Source organism: Lycorma delicatula, chromosome 3 (assembly GCF_047948215.1).
Source record: "Lycorma delicatula isolate Av1 chromosome 3, ASM4794821v1, whole genome shotgun sequence".
Lineage (NCBI taxonomy): Eukaryota > Metazoa > Arthropoda > Insecta > Hemiptera > Fulgoridae > Lycorma > Lycorma delicatula.
The window spans coordinates 56888896-56907560 of record NC_134457.1 but is presented as its reverse complement, the minus strand read 5'-3'; the positions used below and the strand labels follow the sequence as shown (position 1 = coordinate 56907560).

Sequence of the window (18665 nt, the reverse complement as noted above, 5' to 3'; positions counted from 1 at the left end):
AGCAAAGATTGCATATTCATAAATATAAATGCAAGGATAAGTTCATATGGCGTCCTTCCAGCCCTACCAATTCTGAAATGAAATAATGATGAGTTTGGCATAGTTTTTCACTACAAAAATTCTTACATATGGTATACTGCTTTTAGTGACATAATCAAAAGTTTTAAAAGTAAATTCTAGTTTCTAACATAGTTTCATTACATTCAGTTCTGCTGTTTTTGTTCTTCAAACAATATTAGCCCATCCCACGCAGTTGCTATACTTTCACCGTCTTATTTATTACTATTATGATTGTTACGGTAAACTTTTATCAGCTCTCGCATTCGAATTTGGAACAAAGTTCAGAGGATGTAGTGCTATACAAAACCATTTTTTGTATATTGTCTGCAGCTTTCTTTCAGTATTGACTGTTTTCCTTTCTTCTAGTAAAAATACACCATCATATTTAACAAATTGATACCATTCATGTATGAATTTCACTCTTTCCCTATGTTGTATTTTTCCTCATTTCCTATGTCTGTTTTTTAAAATAGAAAAACTGGGAGTGTTATCCATTTCTGGGAATTTTTAATACCAAAAAAACTAATCTGATCATTACTAATATCGATCTAACTGGCTGTTACCAGCCAGTAACCTAGGTAAGGGTTGACGGTTTTTTTTATTATTAATTTTGATTTGCATTAACTATTACTATTATTAGTAGCCATGCATGCAGTAAAATCGGACCCAATGTTTTATCTATAAAACTCAGTTTATTACACATGGTGTTGGTGCTGACTTGCTAGCCATTGTGTAATGTTACCTATGTAGTAATGAAATTGCTATGTATAATGCAGTTTTTCCTTTTTCTCTGTGAAGAATAAAAGTGTTGTTAAAAAAAATTCACTATGTAGTTTTTAACATGTTTAATTTTTTGAAATACCTGCCAAAATAGGTGGTTTTAAAAAATGTACATCATAATAAACTTTTACTTAATTCTAATATGTTAAGTAATTTATTACCTTAATGTATTAACATAATGTATTTACTGAAGTAAATCATGTCTTATTTTACTACAGAAATATGCTTCACAGTTTGTTTTCTAAAGTAGATAGTGTTTATTCATTATTTCAAAGAACAATTTATTTTTTGGATTCTGTGTAAAAATGTTTACTATTATTTATAAAATTTTATTTAACAATGAATTTAAAAAAAAATTAATTGTGTCCGGTTATGAAGGAAACAGTCTGGGAAAGGATAGGTAGAGTTTTTGATTTAAAAAAATATATTGTTAAAGATTCTGTTACATTTAAATGTTTCTTTTAAGTTTTATTTTCACAAAAAAGATTAGTAATAAATATAATGAATAAACTATTAGTTTACACTGTTTTTATATAAAATTATAATAAATAATTAATAATTTTATTATAAAAATTATTATTATTGTTATTATTTTATTTTTTTATTTTTTATAATTTTATAATAAATAATTTTATTTACACTTTTAACAGCAGGCTGTGGTTTAATTTTTGATGAAATGAGAGGTATATACTCTTTACAATTTGAATGTGCCGTTTGACCAGAATCAAAATCAAAAACCTTTTTACAAGAAAGGGAGACAATTTCACTGTCTCGGTTAGAAAAATATTTAGAATTTAGGTGATCAAAATTTTTTCTTGAAATGTTTACTCTTGTTCATATTTGAAAATTTTAGACCAAGCCACAAAATAAGGGCTGCTCCTCGCCTAATTGCACAGACTGCAAATAAACTGGACATTGATTTAGCTTCATCACTAATCAAACTGAAATAAGCAACAGTAATATTTGTAAAAACCTCTTTTCTGTGAATTCAACAATTTTTGACTGGGAGGAGGTTAACAAACATGATTCTACTTACATAAGAAGAGTTTAAATTATATCAAATTCTTTGAACAGTTATAAAGGAATGAAGGCCGATAGCGTGATGACATTACTGAATAAATTCAGTTAAAGACTGAGAAGAAAAACAAAATAACTAAATGATTTCTGAATGAGTAAATTGTAATAAAGAATGGAGACATTATGAATAGTTTACCAAATGTCCAGATGATAAGGTAAAAATATAAGAAGATCAAAATAAATACACCTAGTTATGTACCAGAGGGAATGGAACATAGGAAATGATTAAATTTGTGTTTTAAGCTGAAGGTTTAGTGGGCTGAGTTTATTTGTTTGGTGAATGATTAATAACATTTTTACAGTACAAACTTAAAATTCAGTTGTCACAATGAAACAAGTAAATGTGTGTACTTAGCATAAACTACATAACACTGTACCTTCTATTACCTAGATGTAGGCTGCAAAGTAGACAAGTTTCAAAATTTGTATTGTAGTGACTACTGACAAATAGACAGCATGATATAGATACTTATATTTGCTACTTAGAATATTATTTAAGTATGCACAGTATGTCTGAAAAGTTCCCAAACTAAGTTAAATAGAAATACAGATTTAAAGATAAACAAATTTACTCACATCAGCCCTCTGTGTAAAACCCTTCTCTAGTTATACACTTGCAGCACCGGTAGAGCCCATCAAATGCTCTGGAGAAATCACTTTGTGGGATCGCCTTCAACTGCTCGGTGCAAGCCCTTTGGGTGGCCAGAATGTCATCGATAAAGTGACCGTTCATCTTCAACTTGAATTTTGGAAACAAAAATTCTGCTGGAGCCAAGTCAGGTGAATAGGGCAGCGGGGATGAGACTGTGATTTGATTTGCAGCTTAATAATTTGTTAAAACTGTTGCATTGTCGAGCAAGAGAGTTCAGCAGCCCAGATCCCGGTACTCGGGCCGGATTTGACGAATGCGGCGCATCAGGCGTTTCATTACTTGCAAATAGAATTTAGAATTTACGGATTCCAGTTGGGACAGTTTGACCAGTTGCCCTCGCACTTCCGCAACGTTTTCATTGTGCAGCTGTTGACAGCCTCCTGCTTTGTTTGTCATCATCCTATGACTCTCTACCGCCTTTAAACTGCTTCCACCACATGTATGTTGTAGTACAAGATGCGGCTTCATCACCAAACGTACCATAGAATAAGTTTCAACAAAAGATTTTTGAAGTCGAACACAAAATTTTATCGCTCTTCTCAGTTCCATGTCGTGAGCTTGCACAAGATCACATGAACATATCATACATGACCAAATATAACTCGAAACTGGAGTGATAAAATGTGATGAAATTTTGTAAACACACTAATTAGACATCGTAGTACATAATTCCTTGATTGTCCAAGAGATGGTGCTACCTGTATCAACTACAGAAATTTAGTTATGGAACTTTTCAGACATATTGTGTATTGTGCTTATTTTTCATTTTTAGTTGCAACAGCTCACTGGGCATACTATGTGATCTTGATGTGCTTGTTCTTTAGTTTGTTCTTTTAGTGCAATTTAAAAAAAATTAATTTGATTACAAGTTTTATGAGTGATTTGGGCGTATCAACTTAACTATTAACTTTACTCACCCGAGTGATTTGGATAGACCCAAGAAACACCCAGAAATAATTATTATTCAAAAATATTGTGTATATTCAGATTTGTAAAATAGCTGCCACGTAATGGTGATCTTGGATGATCAGCCTGCATGTCACTGCTATACTATTTCTTTTCTGAAACATTGGCATACCATGATTAGTCATCATCTCGTAATGAAGTCTACTTTTGACAGATTTTGAAATTTGCGATTTGCGAAAAATCCTGATGTGATGGAAAAATGAAGGTTATTTTTGGATTTAGCACTGAAAAATACATTAGAATCAATTATCAAAAACTAAAAAACAACCATCGCAGGCTTGTGTTATTTGTCCAAGATTTATTTTTTAAATTTTCATCAAAATTTACTTATTTAAACAAAATATGTTTCAATATGGAATGTGGTTTGAATGAATTTTGACTAAAAAATTAAATCATCCGTTTTTTAAACAAACAGGTCTTACATCTTAAAATTATGTGAAACTTTTTAATAAAAATTCAAGTTATTGTAGTTTCTGTGTTGTTTGCTGTGTAGAAGATAATTTCCTGAATTTTTTACTTTTGTTAGATTTTTCTGGAAAAACCTGGGGAATATCCATATTAAAGGTGTAATATTTGTTGTTGTCATATTTAAAATTTAATGTATAGTTCTTAAGTATTATGTATTGGTCTTCAAAACTAGTATGGATATTTTTATTTTGCCCTGATTGTGTATTTATTATTTTACAGCATGATGAAGTAGATGCAAGGAATGTATGTGGCTCTGCTTTAAAACCTAGTGCCACATCAACTCCCTATCCAGCTGCAGTACAAAATGGAAGTTGTAATGATGTTGATAACCCTCCTACTACCAGCAATTCTGACCTTTGTGTACGACGACAGTTAATATCTGAAAAGGAAAGTGAAAAGAATGTTGTCGATCAGGAGGCACTACAGATGTATATGGATGTAAGTAGCAGTAAATTTAAAAGACTTGGCCTTAATTTTATTTTTATTGTTGTAAATAATTATAAAAAAATTTACTTAAAATCTAGAATTTAACTGTTAAACAATCATTTGGAGATACGTTGGAGGAAATAATATTAACAAAATTAATAACCAATATATAAAAAGAATTAACTATGAATAAGTTATTTATAATTGAATATTATTCATCCCATGGAGAAATAATGAATGTTAATTTAAAAATAAACATACTGTACTTATAGAGTGCTGTAAAACTTCTAATGCTGATAGTGATTTTAGAATAAAAGTAAAAAAACAGCTGTATTTGGTTTAGGAAATCTCAATTGCTGCTTAAAGTTAGTATAAAAAATGTTTAAACCATTAAACCTTAACTTAGATGGCTCACCATGACAAAATGCATACCTCATACTTTTGGTTGGATTTGATAAAAGATTATCTCAGAAAACAGATATCCCCTCTAGTGAATTTAAGGGAGGGGATAACCCTCGTTTTTTTTGAATTTAGTTAATATCTGTTTAGCATAGTTCATTTTCTGTACTTATGAATTGTAATAGTATCCTTAATTTATCATGCTTATTTATTAAATTCTTAATTTGCCATATTGAGTTTTATATTTGCCACAATAATGAGTATTATTAATTATGTGCTTTATTTAGATCAAAATAAAATTATAATTTTCTTTTCCATACTATGCTATATTTTTGAGGATGCTATATTTTAAGGTATATTTTCACCATCATTTTTTAACACTTTTTATTTATAAAATTTCTTAAGTTTTCCTTATTCTATATTTTACAAACTTCAACAAAAATTTTAAGTTTCTGATTTTCATATTTTTTTAGGTTACTGGTAATTGTTAATTTTTTTAACTTTCTTCAAAAAAGGTTCTTAATCTGACTTGTACGAAAATTTACTTTTTTGATGTGCAAGGTGAACATAAATTATTCATCACATTTTAGAGGTTAATAAAAATATTAACAAAAGCAATATAGTGCGCATTAATTTTTTTCAAACATTACTGTAGGCACTTGAGTTACTGATGACTTGAAGTGAACATACTGGTGTGATGTAAAAACAGGAGGGTTTGTCAGTTAAGCTGTCACTACTGAAGAGGAGGGGGCAGTATGCTTACTATGATTTCATGATAGTGGATCTGTTATTATTGTTACTCTAATACTCCATACTCTAATAAAGACTATCAAACTGATTGGTATCAACAGTTTAAGGATACAGGAAGTTATTACACAAAAAAGGTGCTGTCTCTGAAGAAATTTCCTGTATGAGAGGAACTTTTCAGAGAAACCCAAGTAAATCAGCTCATCATGTGAGTTTAGAACTAGGAATAATGCAGTCAACATTTGTAAAGGTTCTACATAAGCGCCTAAAACGTCATGAATACAAAATTCAGTTGGTGGATGTAATTGAAGGTAATAAACCACACCATTACAATTTTGTCGTGGATATTCTTGGTAAAGTTAATGATGATAACGCATTTTAAGAAAAGTATCTTCCCTCATGAAGCTACTTTCCATGTTTTTGGTCACATTAATCATCATAACTGTCTGATTTGGAGTAGCAAGGACCCGCACGCCGTTCAACAAACACAACATAATAGCTTTAAAATTAATGTGTTGAGTGCATTGATTGCTTATGAAGTGATCATTTATTATTCTTCTTCACCGAGCCAATGGTCACTAAAGCTAGTTATCTATACATGTTAGAGGAGTATGTAGTATTACGGTTGAACATTGGCAACCCAACGTTTATGTCCAACAAGATGGCGCACCACCACACTGGGGTTTACATGTTAGGGATTACCTACATTTTTAGTTTCCTCAATGTTGGATTGGTCATGATGGACCAATTTCCTGGCCTCCTCAATCTCCTGAGTTAGGCAACTCAAATTCTTTCTTTGGGGGTTGATCACAGACAATGTGTATGCAACAAAGGTTGTCAGCATCAATGAACTAAAAAAAAGAATTGAAGGTGTAATTAATGGAATTACTCCAGATATTCTTCATAATGTGTGGTATGAAATTGAATATCATCTAGAGATTCTACACACTGCAAAAGGTGCTAATGTGGAATTTGTTTGAAATTTAGTACTTGTTTGAAGTGTTGTAAACAAAACTGTTTGACATGCCCTGTTCAACAATAAAACTTGCATGTAAGTAGATTGCTTTATTAATTTTTTTTTATTAATACCTAAAATGTGCTGAATAATTTATGATCACCTGTATGTCGAAGCTTAATTTTTCATTAAATAGATTGATATGAGTGATTCTTTTTTCATTTATATTCCATAAATAAAAAAATAAAAAATATATGTTCCATTATAAGTTTTTTCAGCGTTTTGATAACTATGAGTGTTTTGATAACTTAATCTTTTTTTAAGTAAAAAAAAAAAAAAATGTCTACATGGATGATATAGAAAGGTTTTTTCAATTTTTATCATCATTGCTGTAGTTATGCTTAATGTGATTATATGTATCCTTCAGTTGTTCTGATATTCCTGTTTATGGTAAAAGTATGTCCTGAAATTGTCAAGAGGTTTTTTAAGGTCACAAGGTCGTTTAAAAATTGACTGAAGTGGAATTTTTTTCGTACATTTAAGATGCAGATAAGTTATACTTCAAATTTTTTATATATATATTTTTTTTTTAATGGTTAAAAAAACAATATTTTTAATTGTCAAAGAACAAAAAGAGAATCTTGGCTGTAGTTTATGCTTAATTTAAACATTATCTGATTTATGCAAAAAATTTATCTGATTTAATGAAAAAAATCGTCTGCTATCTTGCATGGGAAAAAAGTTTAGAAAATTATGATTTTGTGGTCCATTTGTCTTATATTTCGTGTGCATCTTCTAAATTATTTTCTATTAATTTTCATACCCACAATTGTCATATTTCACAAAAAATTATGTTTTACGGGCAAAACTATTCATCAAAACACTGCAAAATGAAGTTGAAAAAATGCAAATAATCGGCTATAATGCACCAGAGAAGATAAGGATAACCATTAATTTTTTTTTTAACACAGAAATGGAAAAAACATTTATTAACTAATCTGTTGCATGATTTTTCTGAAAGGAAATTTGCAATGTAAAGAACCATACAAGGATCATGTAGAAAGTAATATCCACTTGTGCATCCTTATTGTGCACATCTATTCCTACTTTGCCAGTCTCAGTCGTATGCCAGAAAAGTGAGTGTATCAACCTAGTCATGTTATCAGTTTATATGATTTTTAATTCATTCTCTGTACTGTTATTGCTCTGTACATGTTGAAAACATATAAGAAAGAATAAGAAAATAGGGGGGAGGCCTACATATGAAGTGAGGTGTGTGATTCAATTTTTTATGCATATATTCATTTTTTATCCATATAATCATTTTTTTTATGCAAGAATTTGCAATATTCATTGTCACATCAAGGAAGTTACTGAGATGGGATGGATGAATCATTACTACAATAATGGAGATATTTTAATGGAAGGAAAGTAAATCTCCATGTGATAAATGAACTAGTCATCTAAAGCAGTGTGGTTAAATTTTCGCCTCGTTAAACCTTACAAGATGAAAGTGCTCCCTTGTCATGTTATATGATTTCTAGAAATTTTACTGTTTGCTTGCTTTAGGAGTTTATTTGTTGCTCCTTCTGTTTATATTTAATGACCTGTCATTCTTTCTATAGGTTTGTCTCTAAACCGTTTGTCTTTAGAGTTGATATGTTGTTTTTTTTGTTTTTTTTTTTAATTATCATTACAAGTTTTTTTTCATAATAGTTCAAATTTGTTTGTTTTTCTGCATTGTAAAGTTTGTACATTTATATTGTTTTATTTTAATAAATCACTTATTTGAACTTATATAAATCATATCATTTTTAAGAGTAACTTTTTTTGTTTTAATTAATTTTTCTCTTGAATTCACATCTTGCTGAAAGTGTTATTTTAGAAATTAAATTATGAATAACAATAGTTTTGAAAACTGTGCAGTTTTAGAACTGTAATTTTTACAAATAATTTTGGGGCTATTTTACATCAAATTTTATTTACACAGTTGTTGTTAAATGTATCAGTATAAATATGGATTTTTTAAGTATTGATTATAAAAAGATAATGTCTGAAGTCATGTGATACAAAAAAATAATGACTAGAAAACCAGTTGTTACTTTATAGTTATACTTTGTTATTGTTACTTTATTGTTTATTGTTACTTTTATTGTTATATACACAGTAAAAATACTTGTTTTTAGCATTAATAGCGTTTATAACTGTCTCTTGTAACATCATTTTTATCAATCTCATAAAATTTCCATAAGGAGGATGGTCACATTTCATGCCTGTAAAAATTCCTTTCTTACATAAAATACCATTTTTGTAATCTCATGGCAAAGTGCTGCAAATGTGACTTTTCAATATTTTTCAATGACTGTTGAATTTCTTGTTTCTGGGAAAGAAAAGTAAAACCTGAAAGTGTAGAATAACAAATTGCAGTCCTCCAAAGGTACAAGTCATTGTAACATTTGTCACTTGGCATCAGAAATATAGTCTGATTAAACATAAAGGCAGGTAAAGGTATACACTGCACGTGTTGTAACGAGATGTTTTTCTTGTTAATTTTTGCTGTTTATTATTACTTAATATTAATTAAGACAAATATTAATTAATATTAAATATTAATTAAGAGACAAATATTTGTAATTATAATCAGCAAGAAATTTGACAAAGTATGCTTATTCTTATTATTTACAAGGTTTGATAAATATGTAACAAAAATTTTTGATTTTCTCCAAAAGTATTTATTCAATCTTCACTATTTACTTTATCCCCGTCAATGTACTCTCCCTGTGATATCATACACTTATGCCAATAGCTTCTGCTGTAAAAAAAACTGGTGAAACACTTCTTTGGGTATCAACTTGAGCTCAGCCTGCAATTTCACCTTTATCTTATCCATCGTTGAAAAAAGTTGTCCTTGAGTATGGTTTTAAGTTTTTTTGGGTTGTTTTCCTTTGTGATAAAATTAAAAGAACTAGATGATAGTGTAGTATACATGTGTCTAATCAGAGGCCCCGGGATAAATGCCTGGTGCCTCGGATTAGACTGACAAAAGAAAAAATGTTAGCTTCTCTGAACTTTTTTAAAAACTCATTGTTAGTGATATAAAGCGCTATGCATACTTTTCATTAATAAATATAATCTCTAAAAACAATGAAGGAAAAATATTTGTCAATAACTTATTTAACTTAGAATTTTATTTCATAATAAAAATTAAAGGTATTAATATAAAAAAGAATTTAATTACCAAGTTCGTATAAATCGATTTCTTACAAAATTTGTATAAGACAGTGGCACAGATGTTCCTTTTTAACATTTCCTAACTTCACAGCAAATGGAATTTTTTTCCCCAACATAACCTTGAAAAAACTGTCCTACCAGGAGTAGTTGTACTGATAAAATTCAAAAATGGGATAAGTATTATTCTTAATACTCTACCTCTTAAAAACAAATTACAATATTCCTGTCAAACTACGAAGTGTACAGAATTAACTTTATAAAAATGTTTAACATTATAAGGTTTCAGAAACAAGGAAATGCATTTATGGTATGTACAGTTAGTACATTTTTTGTTAGTTTCATATTTTCAAATAGGTTTTTCTTTAAAAAGTAGCTGTATGGAATTCTATATAAGATTATTTTTTTTACCAGAATAAGAGCAAACGATTTTTCCTTCTGGGGAAAAAGATCACCAATGTTATGTGGTACTTATGCCTGTACTGTATGAGATCTAATCAAAAAGTAAAGAATTTGTTCTTATAGTGTCTGTTATATCTTGTCAATGAGTTGATCATTTTTCTGTATGTTGGTAGTACTGTCAGTGACATACTTGTTAATCTACAGCCAGCTGCAGTAATTATTTTGGGTTCAGCGAACAATAAAGTAAGATGTACTTTACTGTGTTTGGCAATTTTTTGTGTGATATGTTGCATCAGAGAATTTGTCAGAAATTTTGCATTAAAAAGGAATTAGCTGCAACAAAGAGTTATAAACGTTAAAGAAGGTCTTTGGTGATGATGTTATGTCACAGCCATGAGTTTATAAATGGTATTTTTAGAAAGGCTAAGAAAACATCAAAGATGGCATGGTGTTTAAGCATGTAAGCACATCAATCATTGATGAAAATGTCAAAAATGTTAAAAAGATTGCGCTTGCTAATCACAGAATCACCATTAGAGAGTTTGCTAAAGAAATAGGAATTTTACACAGCTCATGCGAAGCGATGTTTTTCAAGAAAAACTTATGATGAGTTTAAATAGCAGGAACAATCTAATCAGAGGCACCTGGCACTTACCTAAACATCCCTGATCTCATATAATAGCAATGTAACAACATAATCATCCCTGAATGAGGGTAATTTAGCAAAAAATTGATAAAGATTAATTGATGATCCTAAAAAAAAAAATAATTGTAATAATGGGCTTCCATGGTGCTATTCAAATAGAAAATATCAAAAGATTAGAAAACTTTAAATACACATATAAATTTAAGTTAATAAATCTGATTTTTCATAAATATATAAAAATGTTAAGTTCATTTGTGTACGGCTTCAAAAACTCAAAATGTTCTGCACTGATTGAGCTCAAATTTTAGCACGATATATAACCCGCATCAAAGATTGTTTTCATCTATTTTTAATAAATCTATCTATCTATTTTTAATTTGGAAATGTAAACAAAGGAAAACCAAGCAGATCAATGCAAGATGGCCGCTGTCAAACACAACGACCAAATTTCTTTGAATTATATTTAACAGCTAAAACATCTGTATTTTATTAAAAAAAAAACAAAAACACGATAAAAAAAATTTTAGCACGATATATAACCCGATATATATATATATCTAGATGGTTTTCAACTATTTTTAATAAATCTATCTATCTATTTCTAATTTGTACAGTTTTTTAATAAATAAGAGGCTAATAAATCAGATGGAAATGTAAACAAAGGAAAACCAATCAGATCAATGCAAGATGGCCGCTGTCAAACACAACGACCAATCACAAAGAGCCCATAGGCTGTTGCCAATGTAAACAGAATCACAACTGATTAAGTACAGCTAAACCATCTGTATTTTATTAAAAAAAAAAAAAAAAACACCAAAACAAAAAGAAAAGCCATCAAGAAGGATGACTTGGTGGCTTTTGGTAAATAAATTAAAACACCCAACTTTCGTATAGCTCAGATAAACTTAAGTCTATGCAAACAAAAAAAGTCGAAATAACCAAATACACAGAAAATAATATCCCTACATAATGATCAAAAATCTTTGTTAGGTTATTTTTTTACATATATATGACCAAACAATCGTTTTTTGCTATGTAAAAGCAAAGAACAAAATTCACAAATAGTAACATCGATACCACACAACTAAGTATTTGTTTTTTTTTTGTTTTTTCTAACCTCCGAAACCACCGTTATGCATTGCTTCAGATGATGATATGAATTTTTTATAGCGTATGAAAATCCCATGCCTGACCGGGATTCCAACTCGGAACCACCGGATTAAAGTCCGAGACGTTACCACTCGCGCCACGGAGGCCGGCAAACATATTCGTTAGGAGCCGAATAAAAACACGACTTACCAATATGGTGTTGTGTGTCAAACCAATTTTAAATGGACTATAATTACTTTTAATACGCGAAACCCTTTGCAATATTGGACATTAACTTAAACATCTTCAAAAATTATTCCTTTTGAACTAAGCCATATTTTGATATTATTGTTTTTCTATAACGGCTGGAATTCTTTTCGTTTAATGATAAGAAGCGTTGTCGAAGACAATAACCGAATTCTTTTCCAAAGGACATAATACACCGCTAAACTATTTCTAAATAATTCAAATTCGTGTAATTTTTTTACGAATCGCGTTTTTATCAAAATCTCACCTTTTTCTCAATTGACCTGCAGGGTTTTGTTTTCTTTGGAGACCGTAATTCATTAGTAGATTCATACTCGAGAATCATGTTGTACACTGAAGCAGCACAACTTCTACTTACGTTAGCAGTTTATTAACATCTGAAATCAACGCCGTTTGATTATTATGTAATTTGTAAGCATTTAAAATGATGTGTTTTTTCGCATGACTTAAGGGCTTTTTTTGCAGCCCACAAATCTTTATATATAAAAATGTTAAGTTCGTTTGTGTACGCTTCAAAAACTCAAAATGTTCTGCACCGATTGAGCTCAGATTTTAGGACGATATATAACCCACATCAAAGATTGTTTTTATCTATTTTTCGCATCAGTCACATACCCGCGACCACGAGAAAACAGTTTTTTTAACGATCAGCTGTGTACCAGTGACCACACCATCTGCCGGAAGCGAGGGGAACACTCACCATACTAGCTAACAACAATCACAGTCACATGTGAAACAATACCTGTTCCCAATTACATTGTTTAATAACAAAAAAAAAAAACGTATTCACTTGCATTTGATTCAGATTATTATACAATCTGAATTAAATATTCACTTTAATCGAGGTACTTTTGTGTGATCGTGTCGTGATTGAGCTGCGCCTTTCACCAAGCTCTGAATTTATTAGAAAACGACCAACAGTGGGATGTATGTATTAATGACGCATTCAACACTGCACATCCAAACCAAATTCGCGCATTATTCGCAATTATATTGACCGCTTGCTTCCCTTCATCTCCCACAGAGTTATGGGAAATATATCGATCGCATATGGCTGAGGATATTTTGCATAGAGTACGCCTAGAAAATACAAATATGACCATGGAATTTACAGAAGGCATTTACAACGAAGCATTGATAAATATTGAAGATATTTATCCCACCCGAGCTGCGATTGCTTCATTTGATGTGGATTAAACAGAGTTACAACTCTGAACAGAGTTAAAACATTGGTGATCTTCAGTCATATTACCAATCAAACATTCCAAAATTAACGCGTTAACAGAAAGGCATTTATGATCCCATAATGCAAATGATAAATGACGGAGTTGGGGGGACCTTCTTCTTGGATGTGCCAGGAGGAACTGGGAAAACATTCCTCATTAGATTGATTCTAGCAACGGTTCTATCAAAAAATGACAATTATCCTGTTGCGGAATATTAATCAGCCAAAACTCTGCAACGGCACGCGACTTGCAGTTAAGAAATTGATGAATAACGTAATGGAAGCAACGATTTTAACAGGGCCTTTCAAAGGTGAAGATGTCCTCATTCCTCGAATATCATAATCCCACCCGATACACCATTTTAATTTAAAAGATTGCAATTCCCAGTTCGATTGGCATTTGCAATCACAATCACAATCAATAAAGGAATCACAATCAATAAGGTCAATCTTTAGAATTGTGTGGTTTAGATTTAGATGCGGATTGCTTCTCACATGGGCAACTGTATGTTGCGTGTTCCCGAGTTGGCAAACCAGATAGCCTTTATATCTACGCAGACAGTGGAAAAACAAAAAATATTGTATATGCACAAGTATTGCAAAATTAAACTTCTATAAAACATATGCTTTGTTTTGTTTCTCATATCTCATCCATGCAACCACAATGTGCCACAGCGAAGCGTGGCGGGTAGAGTTAGTTTTTCATAAATTTGGTTTATGATGATGATAAATACTACTGAGTATTAAAAATATTCTCTGAATACATGTAATTTGCACCATTTTATTTCCATATTCTGCTCACTGAAATGTTAAATGTAAAGTAATATTACAATAAGGTTAAAGCTTATCAACTTATTTTTAAATTTTATACTTACAATGCTAATGTAATTATTTTAGTTTAATGGCATTAATAATACTAGGTCCTGTAATAAATATATTATATTGTAATGGAGAGGGATTTTCAAGTTTAAAGAACTAGTATCAGAATTTGATTTAATGTTATGATGTGTATTTATAATTTCAACTGAGAAAAACTAAATCTAACTTAAATCACATAAGAGAATTCACTGTACGGTAACCATACTCTAAATAAGTTAAGTAGCAGTTGCTGTGTTAAACACATTGTTATTAATTCAATGTCAGGCTGATGTCCAATTAAACTTGTTACTGTGAAGAATATATAATGTTTTACAGTATTACAGTTTAGGATCATTCACGTTAGTGTTTTTGTTACTATTATTATGTATTTTTCTATAATTGAAAACTTTCTATTTTGCAGTCTCTTAACCGTGCTTTACTGAACAATCCACAAATACATGAAAAGCTAGCAGAAAAAATTAATGAAAAAATAACTACAGTTGAAAATCAACCACTTGATACAATCGCAAAAAATGTAGTTGCTGAAATTGATATTGAGGCTATTGTTGATGAAATTATAGGTAATTTATCCATTTTTATTACTGTAATTAGTTAAGAAGCATTTTTATTCTGAATTCTTATATGAATTTTTAAGCTAATAATGCATAAAATCTTCATTAGCTTTACTTTATTGATTTAAGTTTAGGGCAGTATATTAATGTTAATTGTAGAAAATATCAATTCTACGAGTAAAAATTTTGAAAATATTTAAAATGGAAATTTAAAAACTGCAGTGTTAAAATATTTTGCTATGTTAGTATCAGAACTTGATGAGTTGGTGTATTTTGACTAACAATGAAGTAGGTGTTTGTAAAGAGTAAGAACTTCGACACTTAAATAGATCCATTACATCATGTTTTTTCAGTCAATTTATAGAGAGAACATTTTAATTCTTGGTTCCTGAATGGTATAATTATGCCTGGGGAAATTAATCTGTCATGAAGTTTTGGCAAGTTTGAAATGAGCATAACATTAGACCTCAAAATGGGTTGGAAAATTGTAATGAACTGTAATCTAATCAGTTAACAAATGTTATTTTAAATTAATTTGTGCATTAGTTATGTACTGTTAAACTGTTACAATTATATATTGTTTATTAATGTAAGTAAATTATGATTTAAATTTTCAGTAATTATTGAATGTTTCTTTGAAGCATAATCTAATATTTATTTATTTTTTTCAAAAGCAGTGATGTTATGGTAATCCTTTGGATAGATTTAAATAGATATGCCAGGAGCAATTATGAATGAATTGCGTTGGAGAAAATTATCACACTAAGCAATCATCTTGGCACTGTGTACTGATTCTTTAAGAACAAATGCCAAAGACAGGAAGTACAGCCAGTTATCAATAGTCAGTGTGATAGTATTAACTGAGACAAGATTTTTTTTTATTTTAAAGAAACTCATTGATTAATAATATTTTTAATTGTTACTGATTTTGTCATATGTTTACTTAGAAATATAGTAAACTTACACAAATCAGACAGATGAAATTATAAATATAAAAAATTAAGAGAAATTAAAACATAGATGTGGCAGATAAAGTATTAAATAATATTAGAACAGCTGAGTTTTTATACCCATTTTGTCAGGCATGGAAATTATTTATATGAGTAAATTTCAGAACTCATGAGGCTGGATTGGCTGAAAACTTACTCATTCTCTATATGGGTTATGGTGTCATATATAATGCAGATGTATTATTAAAATAAAATTAGTTTAGCCAAATTAAACTTTTTGTATAAATTATAATGGTTTACTATTTAATTTGTTTGTATTATCATTATATGAACAAAATTCTTTAAAAAATGTCTGTGCGGTAATAAAAAAATTCACGAAGAATTTAACTCAATGTTAACTTGTCAAAATTTTATTCTAAAGTAAATAAAATTAAATTTAGGTGGTGCAAAGCAGTAGAAAGTAGAAATAGATCATAAGAAATAAGAGATAAAGAAGAAAATAAGACTCAACTTAGTGTTAACCTGTGTAGTTATTGGTATTTGAGTTGCTAATTAAGGTTATGGACAAGTCAGTAAATTACCTTATTTGTTACATTGTGTAGATCATCCTTTTTCAATATTTATTCCTTTTCCTTATTCTTCATTCCTTCTCCAGTATCAGTTGTGTTTGTGCAGATCTGAACCTACTATACTCTACATGCTGAGAATGGCAGTCCCTGAAGAATCAGTGCATCCTTGATGTCTGGAGGTAGGCTATCTGTGGATTATTTTAGTGGGTCTCACTTATTTCTAATGGTTAAAGTGCCTGTTAGGTAAAGCTGGGCTTCCTAATTCTTCCTCCAAATGTATTATAATTTACAGCCTTTATATAATGTGTGTATAATTTGTAAGCTTGTTTGTATCTATGGTATAAATTGTAATAAGTAATTAGGTCTTACTTATTAGGTAGTAATAGGTCAGAATAGAACTTTGATTTGATTGGTCTTGTTCTACATATTGTTAACAAACTGAAAATTGTATTAGAACCATTATTTTTAATTAGTGTATTGTCATCTCATTTTCTTTTTCAGAATCTGCAAAACCTTATGAAACAAAATTGAAAGATCAGAATTTGTTTAAACAGTAAGTATGACAGTGATTAATAATGAAGTTAGAATTAGGAATAAACAAATAAATAAGATAGGCAGTGCATAATTACAAAGATGTTAGGAGGTGCTGCTATCTGTCAGAATTTCACTCAAGCTATGCCTTATACTTAATGATTTATAGTTAGTCATTATGGTTTAGTAGATTGATGAACAGTATTCTTTTGCTTATCGCATTTTATTAATAAAATTATGACAAGTGTGAAACTGCTGGATGGATATTTATACACATTTAATTCTCAGGAATCTTGATTGCATGCCTAGTGCTTTCACTGTCAAAACAGATCAAAAACTTTGCAGCAACAGGATTTGCTTTTATAAAAAAACTGTCAGACAAGAAGAATAGTTCATATGTTAGAAAACATAAATGCTGTTAGTACAGTGTTCAGCACTAACCTCGGAATGCTTTGGATCCAAGGTAGCCCATTGAATGCTGTGAAATAGTACTATACATTTCTTCAACTATTGAACGTGAAAATCTACCTATTTATTTGCATGAAAATTTACATTTATACTCATAAAAACTTCAAATTCTTAAATTTTGAAAACCTTATGACATTGAAAATTATATAAAGTTTGCTAAAGATTTTTTTCTTGTTTAATTGAAGTTGAAAAGTTTATTGATCACTTCTGGATGTCTGAAGAGGCTATTTTCACTTAAGTGGTTTTGTAAGTAAACAAAATTATTGATGCAGATCAAATGAAAATCCTGAACAATTGTATAAAAGATCACTTTATAGCAAAAGAGTGTAATTATTTTTCTTTGATGGTGAAGAAGGAAAAGTGGTAACAGGTCAGTTCAGAATGGTATGTACCCATGATTGAAACATTTCTTACCACTGAAGACAACACTTTTTACCATCATGTAAACTGGTTTCAACAAATTGCTGCTACTACATGTACTTTCAGAGAGCTATTAAACATCATATAGTTACAGTTTGTCACAAACTAATTTCTCATGGTGGTAATGTATATGTCAACAAGATTTCCTAATTTGTCTGTATGAATGTGTCTTCTTTCTCCAAGTATTCTAAAACAAAACAACTATTTATGTTGCCCATTGGATGTCAGTAGCTTAAAATAAAAAATTGGAGAAGAAATCTTGAACCTACAACGAGGTATAACAATGTGTTCTTGGTCAAAAAATAAGTAAAACATACTGCTTTTTTGTGTTTTGCAAAATAAATGGATTTTGCTTATAGCAGTGTTTAAATTATCGCCCACTACCCTGTTTATCTCAATATTTCAATGCTTTGTACATTATTACCTTGTTTTACATGTAGTATATTACTTTTTTCTTTTGTAAAGTTAATGTTTATAGATATGAATTGTAATCTACAACAATAAAAAAAACTGGATATATACATGTAAATGATTATATACTTAATGAATACTGATATTACTTAAGGTCACTAAATTTATTTTATAAATTTCTAATTTACCATATATTTAGCTAAAGTGTTAAAAACATTCTTGAAAGTAATTGCTCTTTCTAGTATAATATAAAATATGTATTATAAATAATATTATCATTAATAATGTAATATAAAATATAGTGTAATATATACCTGTTATTTAAAAATTTATGTAAACTCTAAAGGTTTTAGTGACCATACATTAGAGTTGTTCTGAGGTTTCACAATTATTACTTTTGAAAGTGAGCAAACCTGTTTATTAGGTTTGTACGAAACTCAAAACCATCAACCAAACATTGTCCATCAGGCGTTGGAATACAATTTTTAACCATAATAAT

At 29.7% G+C, this 18665-nt stretch overlaps 1 protein-coding gene across 2 annotated transcripts in view; it reads left to right on the top strand.

Moving 5' to 3' along the window:
- The window catches only part of LOC142321616 (uncharacterized), an 87816-nt gene that overhangs the window by 19281 nt on the left and 49870 nt on the right, over positions 1-18665 (top strand). For both annotated transcript variants that reach the window (XM_075359855.1, XM_075359854.1), the window contains exons 4-6: positions 4223-4441; positions 14667-14826; positions 16838-16889. In XM_075359855.1, coding sequence (XP_075215970.1) covers positions 4223-4441; positions 14667-14826; positions 16838-16889 — 431 coding nt within the window. The remainder of the gene's footprint in view (positions 1-4222; positions 4442-14666; positions 14827-16837; positions 16890-18665) is intronic.